The 22,924-nt window shown below is 45.1% G+C and overlaps 1 protein-coding gene across 1 annotated transcript in view; it reads right to left on the bottom strand.

Annotated features, from left to right (window-relative positions):
* Positions 1 to 3,114: 3,114 nt before the first annotated feature.
* The window catches only part of LOC122924900 (gastrula zinc finger protein XlCGF57.1-like), a 43,935-nt gene continuing 24,125 nt past the window's right edge, over positions 3,115 to 22,924 (bottom strand). The window contains exon 7 of the mRNA XM_044276439.1: positions 3,115 to 4,430. Within this exon, the coding sequence (XP_044132374.1) occupies positions 3,346 to 4,430 (1,085 nt within the window). The 3' untranslated portion in view covers positions 3,115 to 3,345. The remainder of the gene's footprint in view (positions 4,431 to 22,924) is intronic.

The following is a 22,924-nucleotide window of genomic DNA, read 5'->3' as shown; positions in this document are numbered from 1 at the left end:
CAGTATTGTCTGCAGTCCGCACAGTCAGCGCTCACTTCTCCCGCACAGATTAGTACAGTATTGTCTGCAGTCCGCACAGTGAGAGCTCACTTCTCCCGCACAGATTAGTACAGTATTGTCTGCAGTCCGCACAGTAAGCGCTCACTTCTCCCGCACAGATTAGTACAGTATTGTCTGCAGTACGCACAGTAAGCACTCACTTCTCGCGCACAGATTAGTACAGTATTGTCTGCAGTCCGCACAGTAAGCACTCACTTCTCCCGCACAGATTAGTACAGTATTGTCTGCAGTCCGCACAGTGAGCGCTCACTTCTCCCGCACAGATTAGTATAGTATTGTCTGCAGTCCGCACAGTAAGCGCTCACTTCTCCCGCACAGATTAGTATGGTATTGTCTGCAGTCCGCACAGTGAGCGCTCACTTCTCCCGCACAGATTAGTACAGTATTGTCTGCAGTCCGCACAGTAAGCGATCACTTCTTTTTTCCTAGGAAGAGCCAACAACACCCTGTGTGCTATGGAAGATTCTCAAGATAGTCTTCCTATTGATGAGTTGTGTGAGAACAGTTGGACTGTGATGAGGAGGTTCTGGTTGAGGACCTCATGTTTGAACTGCCAAGCCATGTTGGTGGTGGTAATAGTGGCACCTGTAGCCATGGTGGTTGTGGTAGGGGCACTGGTAGCCACAGTGATGGCACACAAAATACAGAGGAGAGAATCAGGAAAGTTGCAAGGAGCCCATTAGAAAAGTGGCAGGGCTGATGACAATCATGAAGGTGATGATAACGGTGTGTTGGGCAGGACATGGGAACCAAATCAGTGTGGTGAGAGGTGGGTGATAAAAAAACAGAGCCAATATATGCCAAACATCTAAAAAAAAACTGCCAAGGGCAGATCTGCTTCTATTACAGTTGGCTCGGGAACAGGTGATGCCACTGTTGCTGTCAGATCTAAGGTAGGCTCGGACAGTGGTGGCTCTGTGTGGGTATCTCCTGTATAAGAAATTTTCTCCACAGTGATTATAAACAAAACCATTGCAGTGTGCAAATTTGGTAGGAAAAAAAAACAGCAGGCAGGTAAAGATAAGATCCAGTGTGTGACCATCTCTGGGGGTGGGAATGGAAGACCACTACGAGAGGCCGAAGGAGGAAAAGAGTGCCAGAAGCTTAGAGGCAGCTGAGTGGCAAGTGTCGATGGGGATGTTAAAGTCACCCATAATGATAGTAGAGATGTCAGCAGAAAGAAAGTGTAGTAGCCAGGTGTTGATGTGGCCAAGAAAGATGGTGGCTGGGCTTGGAGGATGGTAGATGACAGCTACTTGGATGTTGGAGGGAGAGTAGATACAGACAGAGTGTACTTCAAATGAAGGGAGCATAATGGAGGGTGGCAGTGGAGTTGGGCTGCAGGAGAAGTTGTCTGATAAGAGAAGACCGACTCCTCCACCATGTTTGCTGCCAGGGTAGGAGGTGTGCGTAAAATGAAATCCGCTATAAGAGAGTTTAGCAGGGGAGGCAGTGTCAGAGGGTGTCAGCCATGTTTCTGTAAAACCAAGTAAGTTTGTGAGAGATGAAAAGGTCATGAATGAATGAAAGTTTGTTGCAGATAGTGCGAGCGTTCTATAATGCTCCTGCAAGAGGAGGTCGTGTGTGTTTGGAGAGAGAAGCTTTTAGGCTAAGAAACAGATCTGAAGAGGAGGTGAGATGGGTGGGTAAGATGGAGGGAGAGATAAATTGTTCTTTGCTGGGTGCAGGGGTTTGGGGGTATTTTAAGGAGTGGAGGAGAATAGGGCTGAAGATTGTGAGAAGCAGAAACATTATTTACATTGATTATATCTTTAGTTACCTTTGGTTCCTTTCTCGTATAATTCGATATGTGCACTTAAAGCGTCACACTTAAAAGATGTTGCTTTTAAAAGACCAAGTTTTGTAAGACCAAGTGACTTAAATTTATGCCACTTAAGTTCAATCAGGTGTGAACGAGAGGGGAGGAAGCTACATTTGACCTAATCAAAGGAGGACCAGGTACACAGGTGACAGTCAATAAACCCTTCTGCCTCTTAACAAATTAGGCTTATCTCACTGCTGCGCAGGGAGATCAAGCCTGGCGTGTGAGATGTAAGGGAATGATCCCAACTATAACTGAGCCTCCAGTAAATATTCACCAAGGAAGATGATATTTTGCCTCAATTTATTTTTCATATACACAAAATCAGGTTAAATAGGTGTTAATTACAAATGTAAATATTAAGCTCCACCGAGGCAGCATTTCAGGCACAAATGTAGGCAATATGGCTGTCCAACATAAGGTGGCATCACCTGCGTACGTGGAAAAAGTGAAGTGGCAAGCAATCGAGCAAAACTGTCCTCCTTCTCCTAGTCATCATTCTGGTTGGCAGGCCACCTCCACACTGTTGAGGAGGAAGACAAGATCATCAGCTGCTACCTCTCCTCCGCTCTATCTCCAGTCATCTATAACAGAATGTGGAGCAGGAAACAATACGAGCCCAGAAACGCGTTTAGGCTAGTATCACACTTGCGTCAAAGAAATCTGCAAGGCTGTTCTAGTAGAGATGCCCATCAGAAATTCTGGACCCAACTAACTATAATGGGATGCAGAGCGGATCCGGCAGCTGCCCGACATACTGTATATGTTGGGATTCAGACAGCAATTCTTGTACGGCTAGATCCTGGTGATATGCTGGGGAGGGTCGGTATCCCCGCTGCATTCCATTATAGTCAATCGAGTCCAGTGGGCATGCGCCACTATATGGCTATGCTAGATCTGGAGAACTCCGGCAAGCTATCCCTGTCAGAGATTTCTTTGACGCATATGTGAAAGCAGCCTTAAGCTATTTTCACACTCGCGTTTTGTGTGGCTCCGTCTTGTATCTGCACAGACGGATCCGCACTAATAATGCAAACGCTTGTATCCATTAATAACGGATTTGTTTGCATTATTCATAAAAAAAAAAAAGTCGAAGTCAAAACAGATCTGTCTTGACTTACATTTAAATTCAATGGGGGACAGATCTGTTTTCAATTGCACTATATTGTGTCAATGAAAACGGATCTGTCCCCATTGACTTACATTGTAAGTCTAGACGGATCCGCATAGTCAGACGGTCACCAAACGCGTTTTAGTGACGGTCTAATAAACGCAACGGAGACCAAACGCAGCCAAATTGATGCATTCTGAACGGATCCTTAACCATTCAGAATGCATTGGGGCTGAACTGATCCGTTTTGGGCCGCTTGTGAGAGCCCTGAAACGGATCTCACAAGCAGACCCAGAAACGCCAGTGTGAAAGCAGCCATATGTGGAAACTGAACTCGCACCAGGAGGTATGGTCACTGAAAATGGCTTCTCTGTGTGTGAATTCTCTGATGTTTAACAAGATCTGATTTTGAGGTACAACATTTGTCACATTCTGAACATGAATACGGCTTCTCCCCTGTGTGAACTCTCAGATGTTTAAAAAGACTTGATTTGAGAGCAAAATATTTCCCACATTCTGAACATGAAAACGGCTTTTCTCCCGTGTGAAGTCTCTGATGTTTAAGAAGAGCTGATTTCACAGTAAAACAATTCCCACATTCTGAACATAAAAATGGCCTCTCCCCTGTGTGAATTCTCTGATGGTTTACAAGATCTGATTTCCTAGTAAAACATTTCCCACATTCTGAACAGGAATATGGCTTCTCTCCTGTGTGAATTCTCTGATGTTTAGCACGATCTGATTTCCGAGTAAAACATTTGCCACATTCTGAACATGAAAATGGCCTCTCTCCTATGTGAATTCTCTGATGTTCAACAAGAGATAATTTAAGAGTGAAGCCTTTCCCACATTCTGGACATGAATATGGTCTCTCTCCTGTGTGAAGTCTCTGATGTATAACAAGATGTGATTTCAGAGAAAAACATTTTTTACATTCTGAACATGAGAATGGCTTCTCTCCTGTGTGAGTTCTCTCATGTTTAACAAGCTGTGATTTTGACGTAAAACATTTGCCACATACTGAACATGGAAATCGTTTCACTCTTATGACAATTCTTTCATCTTCAGCAAGAGTGGAGTTCAGATTAACACATTTTCCACATTCTGAACATAAAAATCGTTTCCCTCCTGTGTGAATTCTCTGATGTATAACAAGATGTGACTTTGAAGTAAAACATTTGTCACATTCTGAACATAAATACTGCTTCTCCACCAGGTGACTTATTTGATGTCCAGCACATCTCTGCTTCTCATTCTGTGACGAATCGGACAGTAGGACCCATTTAATAGGATCAGATGATATGTTATGACTGTGAAGGACTGAGGGTCTATCTGGGACAATAACACGTTCTTCACATGTATCTTGTGTGACACCACAATCATCTGCTTTTATGTCTGAAGGCATCAGATGTCTCTCCGAGCTCCTGGAACATTCATCTGTCAAGAATAATACAATGTTAAAATGATAAAATTACACGGTATGCAGCAAAATGCAATTATTAAAGGGGACTTTTAGGGGGATCTGCAGGAGCAGACTAACTGAAGAGGATTCAGTAAAACTTGTATTCATATGAATCTCTACTCTATCTACACTTAGGAGTCCAGGGGGTGGTCTTATCAGTGACCAAGCCTTCCCTCTATGATGGGGCATACAGAGAAGACTATCCGAAGCTGATAGGACCACCCAATGGACTCCTACGTATAGAATAGAGATTTCTATGAATAAAACACAAGTTACACTGAATCTTTTCCCACAAAACAACATATTAATCTGCTCAGCATCTCCTGCCCTATAACAGGATGATGGTAGATCAGACACCGTGTTCAACATGACAGGTTCCTTATAACTGAATAAGCCATTGTTGGTCAGATCACAACCTAACAGTAAACCACCGGGCAAGGACCAGAAAGTCATGATGTTAAAGTGTTTGTGCAGAGGCAGAGCAGGATAGTTACCTACCCAAATGCCCTATGCCTGGAAAGTATTATGCAGGCATCCTATTCTAATTAGCTGGACATATGACAATCCCATCCTGTAAATATGTCCATCTACCTTCAATAGCTGAAAATGCTCGCTTGGACGTCAATTATCTCTCCAGAATCCCCCATACATACAGGCTCGGGTAAGTGTGTATATGTTTTCAATGCAGAGAGTGAAAGGCTGTTAGCAGGAAGTCTGTTAGTGTGTGGCTGAGACCACGTGTGGCTGAGGCCTCCTGTTACGGAGGAGGGAATGAACTAGGCCAGGAGAATTGAGCAGTTTCCAAAGAAGGGGCCTTAAAAAAGGGAAGCCTCAGAACGGGTTTGTGTCATGATGTATAAGCTGCTGTGTACACTGTTATGTGGTTTGCACTGCACTGTGTGTGCACCTAGACGACTCGGGTGACATGGAGTGGCAGGTTATCAAATGCACCACTATGTGCTTTCCTAGCAGCCGACCTCAGTAATGGCTTCTGGCTGTCAGTTAATAGGAGGTCCCAAAATCAATGTGGTTCTAGTAAAGGCTTGACACTTCTGAACCAGTGTGTATTCTGGGGCTGAAGCTCTGCACCACAATGCAGGGCTTGGTTTTGGGCACCAAAGGGGAAGGGTGTGGTTAGACCATGTGGGTGACCTGAAGAACCTGTTGTTGGGTTATGTAACTTTTAGCCCTGGACTTGTCTATCATGTGGGTATTTGCGGATGGGGGCCAGTGGACTTGTGCGAGTCTTTAGAGTGTGTAGGCTGAAGGATGGGAGAAGAGTTATGAGACGCCAGTGAAAATGTCATGCAGTGGGTCTCCTACGATTCTTTTGGTGACCCATGGGAGAGAGGTACCACTGTGGTATCGTCTAGGGAGGCCTGGGGAAGATCAGGGAGTAGACAGTATAGGAAGGGACTGACAATGCTTTAGAGTAGTGGGTTTGGAGGATCTTCAGTCATCAGAAGGGACAGCTTGTGGTGTTTTGTTGATAAAGACATGTGGGTTGAGTGTACTGTCAATGTCAATCCTTGGAAGAGTCATGGGGGGAGGTCTGTGAGAAAACTCAGTCTTTGGGGGGTCAATGAGATTTGTGTTACTAGTCTTCAAACCTAGAGAAAGTTATCTGGGGATAGTAGGGGATATGTGGGTGGTGATCAGTGGGTATCAGAATGTCGGTTGCTGTGAGGCCTATAATGCCTGAAGGAGCTGTTCCTGTAAGGCCTCTTTCATGTGACGGACTCGGTCCGGATGCGTTCAGGGTGCGTTCAGTGAAACTCGCACCATTTTGCAAGCAAGTTCAGTCAGTTTTCTCTGCAATTGCGTTCAGTTGTTCAGTTTTTCCTGCGCGGGTGCAGTGCGTTTTGATGCATTTTTCATGCATGTGATAAAAAACTGAAGGTTTACAAACAACATCTCCTAGCAACCATCAGTGAAAAACACTTCGTACCCGCACTCGCTTGCGGATGCAATGCTTTTTTCACTGAAGCCCCATTCACTTCTATGGGGTCATATAGAATATAGAACATGGTGCGTTTTACAGCGCAGAACTGATGCGTGAAAAACAACGCTCATGTAGACAGACCCGTTGAAATGAATGGTTCAGGATTCAGTGCGGGTGCTATGCGTTCACGTCACGCGCTGCACCGGTGAGAAAAACTCGCTTGTATGAAAGGGAACTAAAGCAGTTCACTGAACAGCAGTTGGGATAATGGTTGACTAAAGAGGAGCTCTAAGATACAAGAAGTAGGAGTGCCTCTCCCCCTGTAAAAATAAAGGTTGAGCGTTGACTATTGTGTCTGTCTGTGTGAAATCGCCGTGGTCAGTGTGAAGATCGCGTTGACCAGTCCAGACTGCAGAAACGGAGTTCTGGAAGATTCAAGTGTTTGTGCCACAAGTTGTCCATTTTTCTAATGGGCGCCCTCTAAAGAGTATGTGCAGCCCACCGTGAACTGTAACAGGTAAAAGTGTCAATATTAATAGTCTGTTCATAACCCCATCTGTACTCCTCAAAGGGGTTCTCCGGAGTTGAACCTGGACATCACCTCATCTTCACTCATTGACCATGTATGAGTGAAGCATTTCTTGCTCCAATGCTCCCCAAGGTCTGTGCGGTTTACTTCCTCACTATTCTAGGCAGAGGCTTCCGCCTAGCAGTGATCCTGGCACAAATGGGGGTCTTACAGCGCTGCCCTAGGCTCTAAAACAGCTTAGGGCAGCGCTATGGACGGCCCATTTGTGCCGGTGATGTCACTGGGATCAATGCTAGGCAGAAGCCTCCGTCTAGCAGACCCATAGTGAAGCCCAGTACGTCACTGGCAGCAAAGTACAAGCCCTTGCCCTGCGCGATGCAGGGTAGGACAGGGGAGAGCATCGGAGCAAGAAATGCTCCGATACTCATTTAACATGTATGAGTGGAGTAAAGTTGAGGTGATTAAGGAATGCACATCTGTCAGCATCTCAAGATGTCCTCTATGACAAACATTCTATTGGTCCTAAACTAACCAGGGGCCAGAAGTATTGGTTAAAGGCTTTATTACTAGGGCCCGTACTTGGCATCAGATAACATTCACAGTCCAAGTGGAGGTAAGTACCTGCACATCCCGACCAGGGATGAAACATCAAGCAGCAGTGTCTGTAGTGTGCCTGCCACGAGGGCCTGGGAGAAACATGGCAATGGCTGAGCTTCAATGTAGGGTTGCACCGGGTATCGAATTATCGATACCCAATCAATACTTTTGTAACGTATCAATTCGATACCGGATTTGACTTTTACTGATACTGGGCTGCACTACTGCACCGCCTAGTATCACAGAACATGGCAGGTACTGCTCTCAGCGAGCGCCATGTTCCTTCAACAGCACAGGGGAGAAGGAAGCAGTGTCTCCCTCCCCCTGAGCCGCTGCCACCAATGAGATGAGAGAGGGGCGGAGGGACTCTGGCCACTGCGCCACCAATGAGAGGAGAGAGGGGCGGAGGAGGGGAGGGACTGTGGCCACTGAGCCAACAATAAGAGGAGAGTGGGGCAGGACTGTTGCCACTGCGGCACCAATGAGAGGAGAGAGAGGGGCAGAGGAGGGGAGGGACTGTGGCCACTGCGCCACCAGTGAAAATAACTAAACATTTAATACAGATACAGGAGGCAGGTGCCGCACCCGAGGTGTTAACTGCCGCTGATCGCAGCTCCCCGTCATAGAGGTCGGGTGCCAGCTATGTGATTCTGCCGCTGACACCCACCTGTATCTGTATTAACTGTATCTTAATTGGTGGCGCAGTGCGCCCTCCACCCACACCCCAGTATTAAAGTTAGGATCCCCTCTGCCCTCTTTATTCATTTGTGGCGGTGGCAGCTTCTGATCGGAGCCCCAGCTGTGTAATTGCGGGACTCCGATCGGTTACCATGGCAGCCAGGACGCTACTGAAGCCGTCCATGGTCAGCTCCCTGCTGCTGTGTGTACAGATCACAGGGAAGCAGGGAGTATGAGATCCTAGTCACCACAATAGAGGGGTTCAAAGGAGTCCCAGGCTATGAGCTGTGCGCTGCGATTGGCCAGCGCTGCAGCAAGGGACAACCCTAATACAAAAACTCCGCCCAGTACAACAGAGGGAGCTGCAGACACCGGAGCCTATACCGGGCGAACGGAGCGGCGCCCAGACATACTAGTAAGTGCAGAGGGACCCCTTGGCGCCGCTCTGCCCACTGATATAGTTCGTTTTTAAACTAGTGAAAGGTCCTCTTTAAAATATAAAAAAAAAAGTCTCCTATGCGGTGAACGCCTTAATAGAGAATAAATAAATGCGAGATTCGCCATTTTTTTGTCATCTTGTCCCCCCAAAAAATAGGATTGGACTGTTGTACTATGGGCTGGACGTTCCATAAAATGTGGAATGCATGCGGCTTTTTTGGCGTTTTATTTTTTTTGCGCGGTATCGAGTATCACAATACTTTTTTATGGTATCGAAATTAAATCTAAATTTTGGTATCGTGACAGCCCTACTTCAAAGGAAATATCATCCATCAGAACTGATACTTGGAGTGACCTCCATCGGTAGTTATGATCAGGAAGAACAGCCCTCATATACAGGGAGTGCAGAATTAGTAGGCAAGTTGTATTTTTGAGGATTAATTTTATTATTGAACAACAACCATGTTCTCAATGAACCCAAAAAACTCATTAATATCAAAGCTGAATATTTTTGGAAGTAGTTTTTAGTTTGTTTTTAGTTTTAGCTATTTTAGGGGGATATCTGTGTGTGCAGGTGACTATTACTGTGCATAATTATTAGGCAACTTAACAAAAAACAAATATATACCCATTTCAATTATTTCTTTTTACCAGTGAAACCAATATAACATCTCAACATTCACAAATATACATTTCTGACATTCAAAAACAAAACAAAAACAAATCAGTGACCAATATAGCCACCTTTCTTTGCAAGGACACTCAAAAGCCGCCATCCATGGATTCTGTCAGTGTTTTGATTTGTTCACCATCAACATTGCGTGCAGCAGCAACCACAGCCTCCCAGACACTGTTCAGAGAGGTGGACTGTTTTCCCTCCTTGTAAATCTCACATTTGATGATGGACCACAGGTTCTCAATGGGGTTCAGATCAGGTGAACAAGGAGGCCATGTCATTAGATTTTCTTCTTTTATACCCTTTCTTGCCAGCCACGCTGTGGAGTACTTGGACGCGTGTGATGGAGCATTGTCCTGCATGAAAATCATGGTTTTTCTTGAAGGATGCAGACTTCTTCCTGTACCACTGCTTGTAGAAGGTGTCTTCCAGAAACTGGCAGTAGGACTGGGAGTTGAGCTTGACTCCATCCTCAACCCGAAAAGGCCCCACAAGCTCATCTTTGATGATACCAGCCCAAACCAGTACTCCACCTCCACCTTGCTGGCGTCTGAGTCGGACTGGAGCTCTCTGCCCTTTACCAATCCAACCACGGGCCCATCCATCTGGCCCATCAAGATTAACTCTCATTTCATCAGTCCATAAAACCTTTGAAAAATCAGTCTTGAGATATTTCTTGGCCCAGTCTTGACGTTTCAGCTTGTGTGTCTTGTTCAGTGGTGGTCGTCTTTCAGCCTTTCTTACCTTGGCCATGTCTCTGAGTATTGCACACCTTGTGCTTTTGGGCACTCCAGTGATGTTGCAGCTCTGAAATATGGGCAAACTGGTGGCAAGTGGCATCTTGGCAGCTGCACGCTTGACTTTTCTCCGTTCATGGGCAGTTATTTTGCACCTTGGTTTTTCCACACGCTTCTTGCGACCCTGTTGACTATTTTGAATGAAACGCTTGATTGTTCGATGATCGCGCTTCAGAAGCTTTGCAATTTTAAGAGTGCTGCATCCCTCTGCAAGATATCTCACTATTTGTGACTTTTCTGAGCCTGTCAAGTCCTTCTTTTGACCCATTTTGCCAAAGGAAAGGATGTGCCTAATAATTATGCACACCTGATATAGGGTGTTGATGTCATTAGACCACACCCCTTCTCATTACAGAGATGCACATCACCTAATATGCTTAATTGGTAGTAGGCTTTCGAGCCTATACAGCTTGGAGTAAGACAACATGCATAAAGAGGATGATGTGGTCAAAATACTCATTTGCCTAATAATTCTGCACTCCCTGTATATACTGAATCCACAGCCACATGCTCAGGGGAACTATCCGGAATTGGCAACTGACTAAATTGATGGCTCGATTACCGGGTCAGATATGCCCTGGTAGGTGAATGTACACCCAGGTGACTGCAGGTAATATTATATTTCTAGGACATATGACCATTTCTGGGTATATAACTGGGTAAGGCCTCCTGACAGTGACATCACCAGCCAGTGGACAGGAGGGAAAAAGAATGGGTTTAAACTGCCAGGAAAAGAAGGGTCAGTGGTTGGGCATCCGTATCTCGAGTGCAGAGACTGGCCGTGTTCTCAGCTGCCCCCACAGCCCCGATATCTCTGCTGGACATCAGGAAGCTTTCATTCTGTCCTTTCATCCCTTTTATTTTCACACAATGTTGAATGAATAGTAACTGGATGGAGCTTTTCACCTTTTTATCTGACAATTACTTTTTGTATCGCCAGAAATCACGCAAGACTTCGGTGAATTAATTTCGGTATTCCTAGCTGCGTCTTTAAAAACATTTTAAAAAAGGAATCTGAAGTTCACAGCATGTTTGATACCAAACCCAACTTCGGATTATTATTTTAAAATGTTTGTAAAGACGCAGATATGAATACAGTAGTAATTCACCGAAGTCTCGTGCAACACAAATTTTGCCTACGCGCAGACCATACATTTTAACGCTGTGCAGAGAGAGCATTAAAATTGAAGTTTACGAAAAAATCTACTTCGGATCTATGATCCGAAGCTCGTTTCGCTCCAGACTAAACGTCACCGCAACCAACAATCCTTTGTACCTTCCTAAATAAACTGTAACCATCAAGTGGAACCATTTTGTGTTTGTAACTATAACAAATTTTGCTAGTGTCGTTTAAAAAAAGAAAAGTTATTTTCAGACAGGAGCAAATCAATTCTAGACAAATCAAATTCGTTAGAATTTTCAAAAAATCATGCTTTGGCTAGGTTCACATCTGCGTTTTCCTTTCTGGTTTTGACATCCGGCAGAGGATCTCAAAACCGGAGGAAAAAGCTTCAGTTTTGTTCTCATTCATTGTAAATCTTGGAAAAAAAATGTACAAAATGGAACAGAGAGCACCGGAATACATTCAGTTCTGGTTTGTTGCGTTCCTGCGTTCCCATACCACTGAAAGCAGCGTTTTTGTGTGTATCATGGGAAACTGAACATGCCGGATCCGGCACCTAAAACCCTGTAAGTCAAGGTACACAAAAAAACGGTTCATTTTCGACATACACTACTCACAAAAAAATTGGGATATTTGTCTTGTGGGTGAAATTTCAGGATAAACCTAAAATGCCCTCTAACCTTTACAGGAGAACTTAATGTGACCTTCTCTAACCTTCTGAATGCACATGTCCAACTGTTCAGTGTGTCAGTACTTTCTGCACAACTTGCTGTTCTCTAACAAGGAGCTTAACGGCAAAATTCACATTCGGAGTTTGATCCATGAATTGCCCAATAAATTTCCTGGTCCAATTAGAATTGGTATTAAACAGTCCTCCTCATCATGCTGTTCACATTTTGACATCATGAGACCAAGACGACACCTAACAATTGATCAAAAGTACCTCGCCATTGTGAGGCTTCAAGATGGATGTTCTCAGATGAAAGTGGCCACTGAGCTTCATAGAGAGTCATCAGTAGGTTGTATCAGAGATACAGAGACTGGAAGAGTCACAGAAAGGCAGAGAAGAGGACATCCTTTGGCCACATCCCACACTGATGGCCGCTTCATTATGAATAAGGCCCTGTGGAACAGGATGATGAATGCCATCCAACTTCAGGCACATTTAAGGGAAGTGAGAGGCACCCAAGAGTCTTGTCAGACCATTGGAAACCATTTACATCAGCTTGGTCTGCGTGCTAGACGACCTGCAAGGCACAGGCGTCATCATCTTGTATGGGACTGGGAGCATCTACGCTGGATGAGGGAGCAGTGAGCCTCAGTGCTGTTCAATGATGAAAGTCGATTTACGCAGAAATGATGGCCGCTGACGATGTTGGAGACGTTAAGGAGAGCGCTCTGCATCAGCCACTGGTGTCACCAGATGAGGCTTTGGTGGTGGCGGTGTTACAGTGTGGGCAGGTGTGTCTAGTCCAGGAATCAGCAACCTTCGGCACTCCAGCTGCTGTGAAACTACAACTCCCAGCATGCAAACATGCTTCACTGTTCTTCTAACTCCCATAGATGTCAATGAAGCATTCTGGGATTTGTAGTTTCTGAACAGCTGGAGTGCCGAAGGTTGCTGATCCCTGGTCTAGTCAATACAGAACTGCCCTACAATGTGTGAATGGTCCAGTGGCAAGCCCATACTACCTGAAGAAAATCATTAATCCAGTAATTGTGCCTCTGCAGGAAGAACACAGGCCTAATGTCATCTTCATGGAGGACAATGCTCCAGCTCATCGAGGTCACATCATTGGGGAACGGCTACTACAGACTGGGGGACCTAACATGGAGTGGCCTGCACTTTTTCCAGACATTGAAAACCTATGGGATCAGCTGAGTCTGTAACGGATCTCCTAGCACCCCGACCGGGTACCTCCGTCGATAGATACTCCTAGTGCTTTCCAAGGACACCAAGCACTCCACTTGACACCGTACGCACTGCAGACCCCACGAACCGCCGCAGCTTGGTTGGGGTCTCACCGTCCTCCACCCACGCTGGACCTACGACAAGGCTCCAGGCTCCAGTGGGTGAACCTCTCCTACAGCCAGAGAGCAGGAACAGCTCTTACAAGAGCTAGTAGTTATGCCAGGGGAGTATAGCAAATCTTCAGCGTATAGCAATCCCCCAGTTTTGATCAGTTATCCAAACACCAGTCTCAACATGATGAAGGATAAAACAGGAACACTTTATTGAGGGCTACCCGCCCGTATTTATGCAGGTCCCCATCTGGTGGACACGCCCCCAGGGGACCAGAATGGAGACTGCGACACACTGAACAGATACAACACATCCCCACAATGCATCATGGTTTCCTCCTCTCTGTCCCGGAGACAACCGAGGAGTAATCAAATTATCTCTCAGGACAAAGGGAAATCGCCAATACACATGTGGGGACAACAGGACAGAAATCACCATTTAAACACACAATGGCACACCCTCCCAGCAACCAGACATTTAACATATTCCCAGATAGCTCAAGTCTGAGTGCATATCATTAGGTGAATGGCACTCAGACCACACGAATACAATTAAACTAGCCATCTGGGTACCCTCACATAACAAAATACAATTCCAAAGACAGATTTAAGCTGTGCGGCCGGCCTGTCTTCTTTAAAGTTAGTATGGGCCATAATCCTGAGGCAGGAGGCTGGCAAACAGCACCCTCCAAAACACTGTGGCGAGGTTGGTTTCGTCACAGAGTCGTCGTGTAAAGGCTCGTAACTGTGTACACCAGCACCTCAATGACTGAGGGCCTCCCTTCAAGAAGAGTGGGATGCCATGTCTCAGCAGACAATAAGGCGACGTGTGAACAGCAGGAGACGTCCTTGTCAAGCTGGAATTGATACTCAAGGCCACAGGACAAGTTCCTGAGACACGGACATTTTTTGTGGGAGTATACCCTTCAGAGGCAATTTTTGTTTATACCATTTTACTAATTTTTGCCTAAAAATCGTATTTTCAATTGATCTTTATTAGAAATATTGACTATTCTGTCACAGAGGGTTAGCGTTTTTCTAGCTGTGCGATTGGTACTTTACCTTTCACTTTGTGCTGGTCATCTAATAAACCTTATCTCTAAACTATTGAGAGGTCATAAATACTTATTTAAGCCACATTCTTATAAGTAAGATAAGGACTGAGCTATAATAAGTGTGGAGGAGGTCAGAGAGCAGAGATAAGGAGCCTGTCAGCTCCACAACTGACAGAAAATCCACAGGCAGGTAGTAGAGCATCTCAGCTCTGGACAGAGAATAGAATTCCATATTTAAAAAAAAAAACACCAATTGAAAAAAATTATTTTTAGCTCAAAATAAGTACAATGCAATAAGAAAAAAATTGCCCCAAAGGTGTGCATAGCCTTTACATCTGCAGTACTCCATGTTTTTATGTGCAGGAGACAGCAAACAGCCTTTACACTACTACTACTATTACCCATGGATAGCCGCACATCTCCTGCTGCTCCCAAAAAAGGGGGAATGTTTTTACAGTTTTTTGGGGTCATACAATAGCCCTTGCTTCTTCATTTTCTGCCCAACGTGTTATGAACTCCTTCCAGACATTCACTGTATATGGCCTTTAAAGATAGCACCTACTGGGGAGATGATTTCTCCTATAATGTGAAAGCATGACCACCAATGCTGGATTACAGAGTGGTTGTAAACATGGAAACGAGCTGATAGAAAAATGAATTAAGCCAACAAAGGAGGCAATATGGATAATAACAATACATTAGTAACTGCCTGGTATTAAGTGTATCCACATTATAAATGGCATCTGCTGAAGTGAGACAAACCCTATAACCGATCACAACATCTGAGTGGTCTTTTCCAAGGAGAAATCCAGTCAGTTTTATCTCATAGGGAACGCTGTAAAAATAAATGTTATATCACTGTAATCGTACTGACCCGGAGAATGATGGGAACAGGTCAGTTATATTTCATAGGGAACGCTGTAAAAACAAAACCCATAAAACTATATAAATGTGGTATCGCTGTAATCGTACTGACCGGAGAATGAAGGGAACAGGTCAGTTTTATCTCATAGGGAACGCTGTAAAAACAAAACCCATAAACTGTATAAATGTGGTATCACTGTAATCGTACTGACCCGGAGAATGAAGAGAACAGGTCAGTTTTATCTCATAGGGAACGCTGTAAATACAAAACCCATAAACTGTATAAATGTGGTATCACTGTAATCGTACTGACCGGAGAATGAAGGGAACAGGTCAGTTTTATCTCATAGGGAACGCTGTAAACACAAAACCCATAAAACTATATAAATGTGGTATCACTGTAATCGTACTGACCCGGAGAATGAAGAGAACAGGTCAGTTTTATCTCATAGGGAACGCTGTAAATACAAAACCCATAAAACTATATAAATGTGGTATCACTGTAATCGTACTGACCCGGAGAATGAAGGGAACAGGTCAGTTTTATCTCATAGGGAACATTGTAAAAACAAAACCCATAAACTATATAAATGTGGTATCTCTGTAATCGTACTGATCCGGAGAATGAAGGGAACAGGACAGTTTTATCTCATAGGGAACGCTGTAAAAACACAACCCATGAAACTATATAAATGTGGTATCACTGTAATCGTACTGACCCGGAGAATGAAGAGAACAGGTCAGTTTTATCTCATAGGGAACGCTGTAAATACCACATTTATATAGTTTTATGGGTTTTGTATTTACAGCGTTCCCTATGAGATAAAACTGACCTGTTCTCTTCATTCTCCGGTCAGTACAATTACAGTGATACCACATTTATATAGTTTTATGGGTTTTGTATCACTGTAATCGTACTGACCGGAGAATGAAGGGAACAGGTCAGTTTTATCTCATAGGGAACGCTGTAAATACAAAACCCATAAAACTATATAAATGTGGTATCGCTGTAATCGTACTGACCCGGAGAATGAAGGGAACAGGTCAGTTTTATCTCATAGGGAACATTGTAAAAACAAAACCCATAAAACTATATAAATGTGGTATCCCTGTAATCGTACTGACCCGGAGAATGAAGAGAACAGGTCAGTTTTATCTCATAGGGAACGCTGTAAAAACACAACCCATGAAACTATATAAATGTGGTATCACTGTAATCGTACTGACCCGGAGAATGAAGGGAACAGGTCAGATTTATCTCCTAGGGAACGCTGTAAAAACAAAACCCATAAAACTATATAAATGTGGTATCGCTGTAATCGTACTGACCCGGAGAATGAAGGGAACAGGTCAGTTTTATCTCATAGGGAACGCTGTAAAAACACAACCCGTGAAACTATATAAATGTGGTATCACTGTAATCGTACTGACCCGGAGAATGATGGGAACAGGTCAGATTTATCTCATAGGGAACGCTGTAAAAACAAAACCCATAAAACTATATAAATGTGGTATCGCTGTAATCGTACTGACCCGGAGAATGAAGAGAACAGGTCAGTTTTATCTCATAAGGAACGCTGTAAATACAAAACCCATAAAACTATATAAATGTGGTATCACTGTAATCGTACTGACCCATAAAACAATACATACCAAATCCAAATTATTATGCAAATTAGATTTAAGGATCATAAAGATGTAATTTTTTGTTTTCAATTAAAATCATGGATGGTATTGTGTCTCGGGCTCTTTGATCACTGAAATCAATCTCAGACGTCTGTGATAATTAGTTTGCCAGGTGAGCCCGATTAAAGTAAAACTACTTAAGAAGGACGTTCCACATTATTAAGCAGGTCACAAGTTTATATGGTTAACAATATTAGAAAGAAAAAGCGTCTGTCTGCTGCCAAAAAGTGTCACATCGTGCAACGCCTTGGACAAGGTATGAAAATATTAGACATTTCAAGAAAATTTTAAGGGAACCAGTCACCTCCCAAATGCATGTAAACCCGCCAGTAGTACCTCAGAGTAGCCCGCAGTGTGATACTAATCCTATTTTTTTATCCTGCAGTCCAATGCTGCATACGGTCAGAAAACGATCTTTTATGCTCCATCCGTGCTATTTTGCATGTCAGCTTCAAGTCAAGGTAACCGCGCCCCTTCTTGTCTTGAGTGACATGGGATTGCGCAGTAAAACAGAGGGCACTGTGCATGCGCTTGACTTGGGGAAGCGAAGCTGAACTGCTGGCTGTCACTCAAAGGCAAGAGGGGGCACAGTTACCATGACTTGAAGCAAGGAGGCCGCTACCCCCTCGACTTCAAGCCGACATGCAAAATAGCACGGACAGAGGATAAAAAAAATCGTATGCAGCATCGGACTGCAGGATGAAAAGTATGATTAGTATCACACTGCGGGCTACTGTGAGGTACTGCTGGCGGGTTTACATGCATCTGGAAGGTGACAGGTTCCCTTTAAGCATGATCCTCGTACTGTGAAGAGATTTGTGGCTGATTCAGAGCACAGACGGGTTAGTGCAGATAAAGGCATAATAAGGAAGGTTTCTGCCAGTCCTATTCATCAGATTAGGGCATCGTTCACACTATCGATACAGCCGGAGTACACAGAGCCGTGGACATCAGATACAGCCGGAGTACACAGAGCCGTGGACATCAGATACAGCCGGAGTACACAGAGCCGTGGACATCATATACAGCCGGAGTACACAGAGCCGTGGACATCAGATACAGCCAGAGTACACAAAGTCGTGGTAATCAGATACAGCCTGAGCACACAGAGCCGTGGTAATCAGATACAGCCTAAGCACACAGAGCCGTGGTAATCAGATACAGCCAGAGCACACAGAGCCGTGGACATCAGATACAGCCGGAGCACACAGAGCCGTGGACATCAGATACAGCCGGAGCACACAGAGCCGTGGACATCAGATACAGCCGGAGTACACAGAGCCGTGGACATCAGATACAGCCGGAGTACACAGAGCCGTGGACATCAGATACAGCCAGAGTACACAGAGCCGTGGACATCAGATACAGCCAGAGTAAACAGCCGTTGTAATCAGATACAGACTGAGCACACAGAGCCGTGGACATCAGATACAGCCGGAGTACACAGAGCCGTGGACATCAGATACAGCCGGAGTACACAGAGCCGTGGACATCAGATACAGCTGGAGTACACAGAGCTGTGGACATCAGATACAGCCAGAGTACACAGAGCCATGGACCTCAGATACAGCTGGAGTACACAGAGCCACGGTCATCAGATACAGCTGGAGTACACATAGCTGCGGACATCAGATACAGTTGGAGTACACAGAGCTGCGGTCATCAGATAAAGCTGGAGCACACAGAGCCGTGGTAAATCAGATAATGCCGGAGAACACAGAGCCACGGACTTCAGATACAGCTGGAGTACACATAAGCTGCGGACATCAGATACAGCTGGAGTACACAGAACCGCGGACATCAGATACAGCCGGAGCACACAGAGCCACGGACATCAGATACAGCCAGAGCACACAGAGCCATGGACCTCAAATACAGCTGGAGTACACATAGCTGCGGACATCAGACACAGCTGGAGTACACAGAGCCGCGGACATAAGATACAGGGAACACTTATCAGCCGTTCCTATACGCTCCATAACCCAGTGTTGATACTTCTCATCCGGAACAAGATGTCTCTTCATAAATTTGTCTCATCTCTGCCATGCCGAGCACCAGAAACTAAAGTCTACGTCAGGCAGGGGCTGATATAAACTTCAGCTATAACTTACACAGAAACTGGCATAAGTTATAGTAAATCTGGTGGGCCACACAAAACCTGCTCCCGCACACCCCCGCCCCCTTATATCGCCACTTGGAAAAGTGAAGAGAAGGTTACAAAATAGTAAATTATGGTGCACATACGGCGTGTGGCATGATTTGTGGCTTGGTTTATTCATCACATTCCGAGCGGCTCAGAAGTTACAGACGTGCGGTTAGTATTTGGTAGCATAACTTGGGTCAGATATTTTGGCTCGCCTTCCACAAGCATCTCACAATCAGTAGCTAGAGTTTCATCCCGCTCCTCCAGACAGAACTGTGTAACTGGCTCAGGTGTGTAGCCTCCTTGCTCACCTTTTTCAGTTCTGCCCAGAAATATCCTTTGGGACTGAGGTCAGGGCCTTGTGATGGCCGCCTCATTGCCCTCACTTTGTTGTCCTCCAGCCATTTTGCCAAAGCTCTGCAAGGATGTTTGGGGTCACCATTCATTTGGTAGACCCATCTGGGAATAACCCACAGGAAGCGCATTTTACTTTCACAAGACCAGAGGACATTTCTCCAGAAAGTAAGATAGTCACCCCATATGCTGTTGCAGACTATAACCCGTGGTTTTGGAGCAGTGGCTTCTTCCTTGCCGAGCAGCCTTTAGGTCATGTCAGTCTAGGACACGTTTTACTGTCGACATCTTTTGGACTGTTTCCTCCATTTGGATCATACCGTGAGAAAAATACAAAATCAATACATGAAGGCAAAGTCTGTTCACCCCTAGAAAACAGACCGTGTCTCCTTCCTGAACAGTATGATGGCTGCGTGGCTCCATGGTGTGTCACTGACCACGGGGAAAGCTCCTTTTACCCAGCTATTCTAACTATTATTGATGACGTACAGCCTCACACTGGCCCCGTCCAGCTGCCCATTAGGAGTTACCTACGTCCTACTGACTCCCAGCGATGCTGCAGAATCCTCCTCTCCTCTGGTTCCTCTAGGCCAAGAAAAAGGCCATCTTCACCCAAAGTCCTAAAAATATATTTTCTTTACCTTCAGCTTCCACGTGCCTCACACCTTGGTGCTGCGGTGTCACAACCAGACAGCTAAGAAGCTCTGACAGAGGCCTTTCAGAACCTCCTCCTTGAGTTTTCTTTGTTGTGGTATTCAGTTCCTCATCTCGTTAGCCTCTCTCAGCTGTCATGTAGTTGGACTGATTGCTTCACTTTAAATTCCTCCCCATAATGCTTTACTGGGCGGCTTATACTTCTTCCTGGAGTGTGTGTGCATGCTGATCCTATTTCCCAGTCTGCTACTAAGTTAAGTGCTGTACATTTATCTGTTATTTTCTGTTTGCTGGATCCCAGGTGACCCTGACTCCCTCCGTGTCTGGTGTAGGGAGCCGGTGGTCGTGTCCCCTCACTATTGTAGGGTGTTCAGGTGTTATATAGTCGAGGTACGTGGATATGCAACCATCCACCTTTGGGATTTTCGCATAGGCTGAGCAGTCAGGTAGAGTGCCAGGTCTTCTGCAAGGGTCTCCCTTTTGGTTCCTTAGCTTTGGATCCAGTGAGTCATATATGCATGTTGCATTGTCTTGTTTCCTGTACACCGTCCGTGACATTATAAGCCGCCAAAACAGCCGCAAGCATGGATCCGGTTTCACTTTGGCTGAACGCTTCCAGGGTCTTTCATTGGAGGTAGCTGATCTCCGTAAGACTTTTGCTCAGCTTCAAGTGACCGGTTCAGCTTGCGTTCATGGAGTTTGTTCTGAGCCTAAGATCTCGCTCCCGGATACGTTCTCCGGGGTAGTGAGAATTTTGTGCGTTTTAGAGAGGCTTGCAAACTCCATTTTCGCCTTCTTCCCCATTCCTCTGGTGATGCGGAACGGAGGGTGGGGATCATTATATCGCTGCTCAGGGGTAACGCTCAGTCTTGGGCCTTTTCGCTGCTGGAGGGGGCACGGCCTCTCCGTTCAGTGGATGAATTCTTTTTAGCCCTGGGTCAGATATATGAGGATCCGGATCGTATTGCTCTGGCTGAGTCTAGACTACGTCTATTATGCCAGGGTAAACAATCCGCAGAGATATACTGCTCAGAATTTTGGAGATGGGCAGCTGATACTGGTTGGAATGATGCTGCATTCCGAAGTCAATTTTGCCATGGTCTTTCAGAGGGATTGAAAGATGCATTTGCCTTTCATGAGAGGCCTATTTCCTTGGACTCTGCTATGTCTCAGGCTGTTCGTATTGACAGGCGTCTTAGAGAGAGAGGAGAGATCTCTCCTTCCTGTCATACTCAGTCCCAGGACAGTGCAGCGGTCTCATTCTGTGCGCAGGGGTCTCGTCGCTGTCAGCCCCTTCTGAGCAGCAGCCCATGCAGCTGGGGTTGATTGCTTCTGACAATAGAAGATTCAGCTCGCATGGGAGGGTTTGTTTTTGTTGTGGAGGTATAAATCATTTGGCAAATGTTTGTCCCTCTAGGAGATTCAGGCAGTTTTCTGGGAGTAATAAAGAAACAAACAGGCAGGGTTGAGGCGGAAATTGAAGGTTTTCCGTTTGCTTGTAGTTCCCGTTTTGTCCTGCCTGCTAGGGTGGCGCTAGAGAGCAAGAGCATTTTTTGTGAGATTTTTGTGGATAGTGGAGCAGCTGTCAATCTCATTGATAATCAATTTGCAATAACTCATGGTTTCCAGGTGTGCACTTTGGGAAAGGGTATTCCTGTTTTTGCTATTGATTCCGCTCCACTTTCTCAGAAATCATTAAAGGGCATAGTTCACAATATCCGTTTAATTGTGAGTGATGCTCATGTTGAGGATGTGTCATGTTTCGTCCTTAGCGGTTTGCCTACTCCTCTAGTGTTGGGGCTACCCTGGCTCACTAAACATAACCCCACCATTGATTGGCAAGCGAGGCAAATAAATGGTTGGAGTGACTTTTGCAGAGAGAATTGCCTCACGACATCTGTTTCTGAGGTTTCTACTAAGACTGTACCATCTTTTCTCTCTGAATTTTCGGATGTCTTCTCAGAGTGGAGTTCAGGACTTGCCCCCGCACAGGGAGTACGATTGCCCTATTAATCTCATCCCAGGCGCCAAGCTGCCTAAATCTCGTTTATACAATCTTTCCCAACCTTAGAGGATTGCTATGCGTGCTTATATCTCTGAGAAAAGGACACATACGACCCTCGAAGTCACCTGTTGCCGCTGGTTTTTTCTTTGTTAAGAAAAAAGATGGTTCTTTAAGACCTTGTCTGGATTTCAGGGAGCTGAACAGTATCACTATTCGTGACCCTTATCCGCTTCCTCTGATCCCGGACCTGTTTAACCAGGTTGTTGGGGCTAAAGTCTTTTCCAAATTAGATCTAAGAGGGGCATACAACCTGGTCAGGGTCAGAGAAGGAGACGAATGGAAGACGGCCTTCAATACCCCTGAGGGCCATTTTGAGAATTTGGTTATGCCTTTTGGTTTGATGAATGCCCCAGCCGTTTTTCAGCATTTCGTGAACAGCATTTTTTATCATTTGATGGGAAAATTTGTATTAGTGTATTTGGATGACATTTAGATTTTTTCTCCTGATTTCAAAACTCATAAGGAACATTTACGTCAGGTCTTGCTCATCCTGCGGGAGAATAAATTATATGCGAAACTGGAAAAATGTGTGTTTGCGGTTCCAGAAATTCAATTTCTGGGGTTTCTTCTCTCCGCTTCTGGTTTTCGCATGGACCCCGAGAAGGTCCGCGCTGTGCTTGAGTGGGAGCTTCCTGAGTATCAGAAGGCGCTGATGCGTTTTTTGGGCTTTGCCAATTATTACAGGAAGTTTATTTTGAATTATTCCTCTATTGTTAAACCACTCACTGATATGACCAGAAAGGGGGTAGATTTTTCTTCTTGGTCAGTAGAGGCGCGTAAGGCCTTTTCTAATATCAAGGAGAGTTTTGCTTCCGCTCCCATCTTGGTGCAACCTGATATTTCTTT

This window comes from Bufo gargarizans, chromosome 1 (assembly GCF_014858855.1).
Source record: "Bufo gargarizans isolate SCDJY-AF-19 chromosome 1, ASM1485885v1, whole genome shotgun sequence".
NCBI lineage: Eukaryota > Metazoa > Chordata > Amphibia > Anura > Bufonidae > Bufo > Bufo gargarizans.
Note: the sequence above shows the minus strand (reverse complement) of the source record. Positions and strands in the feature narration are given on the sequence as shown.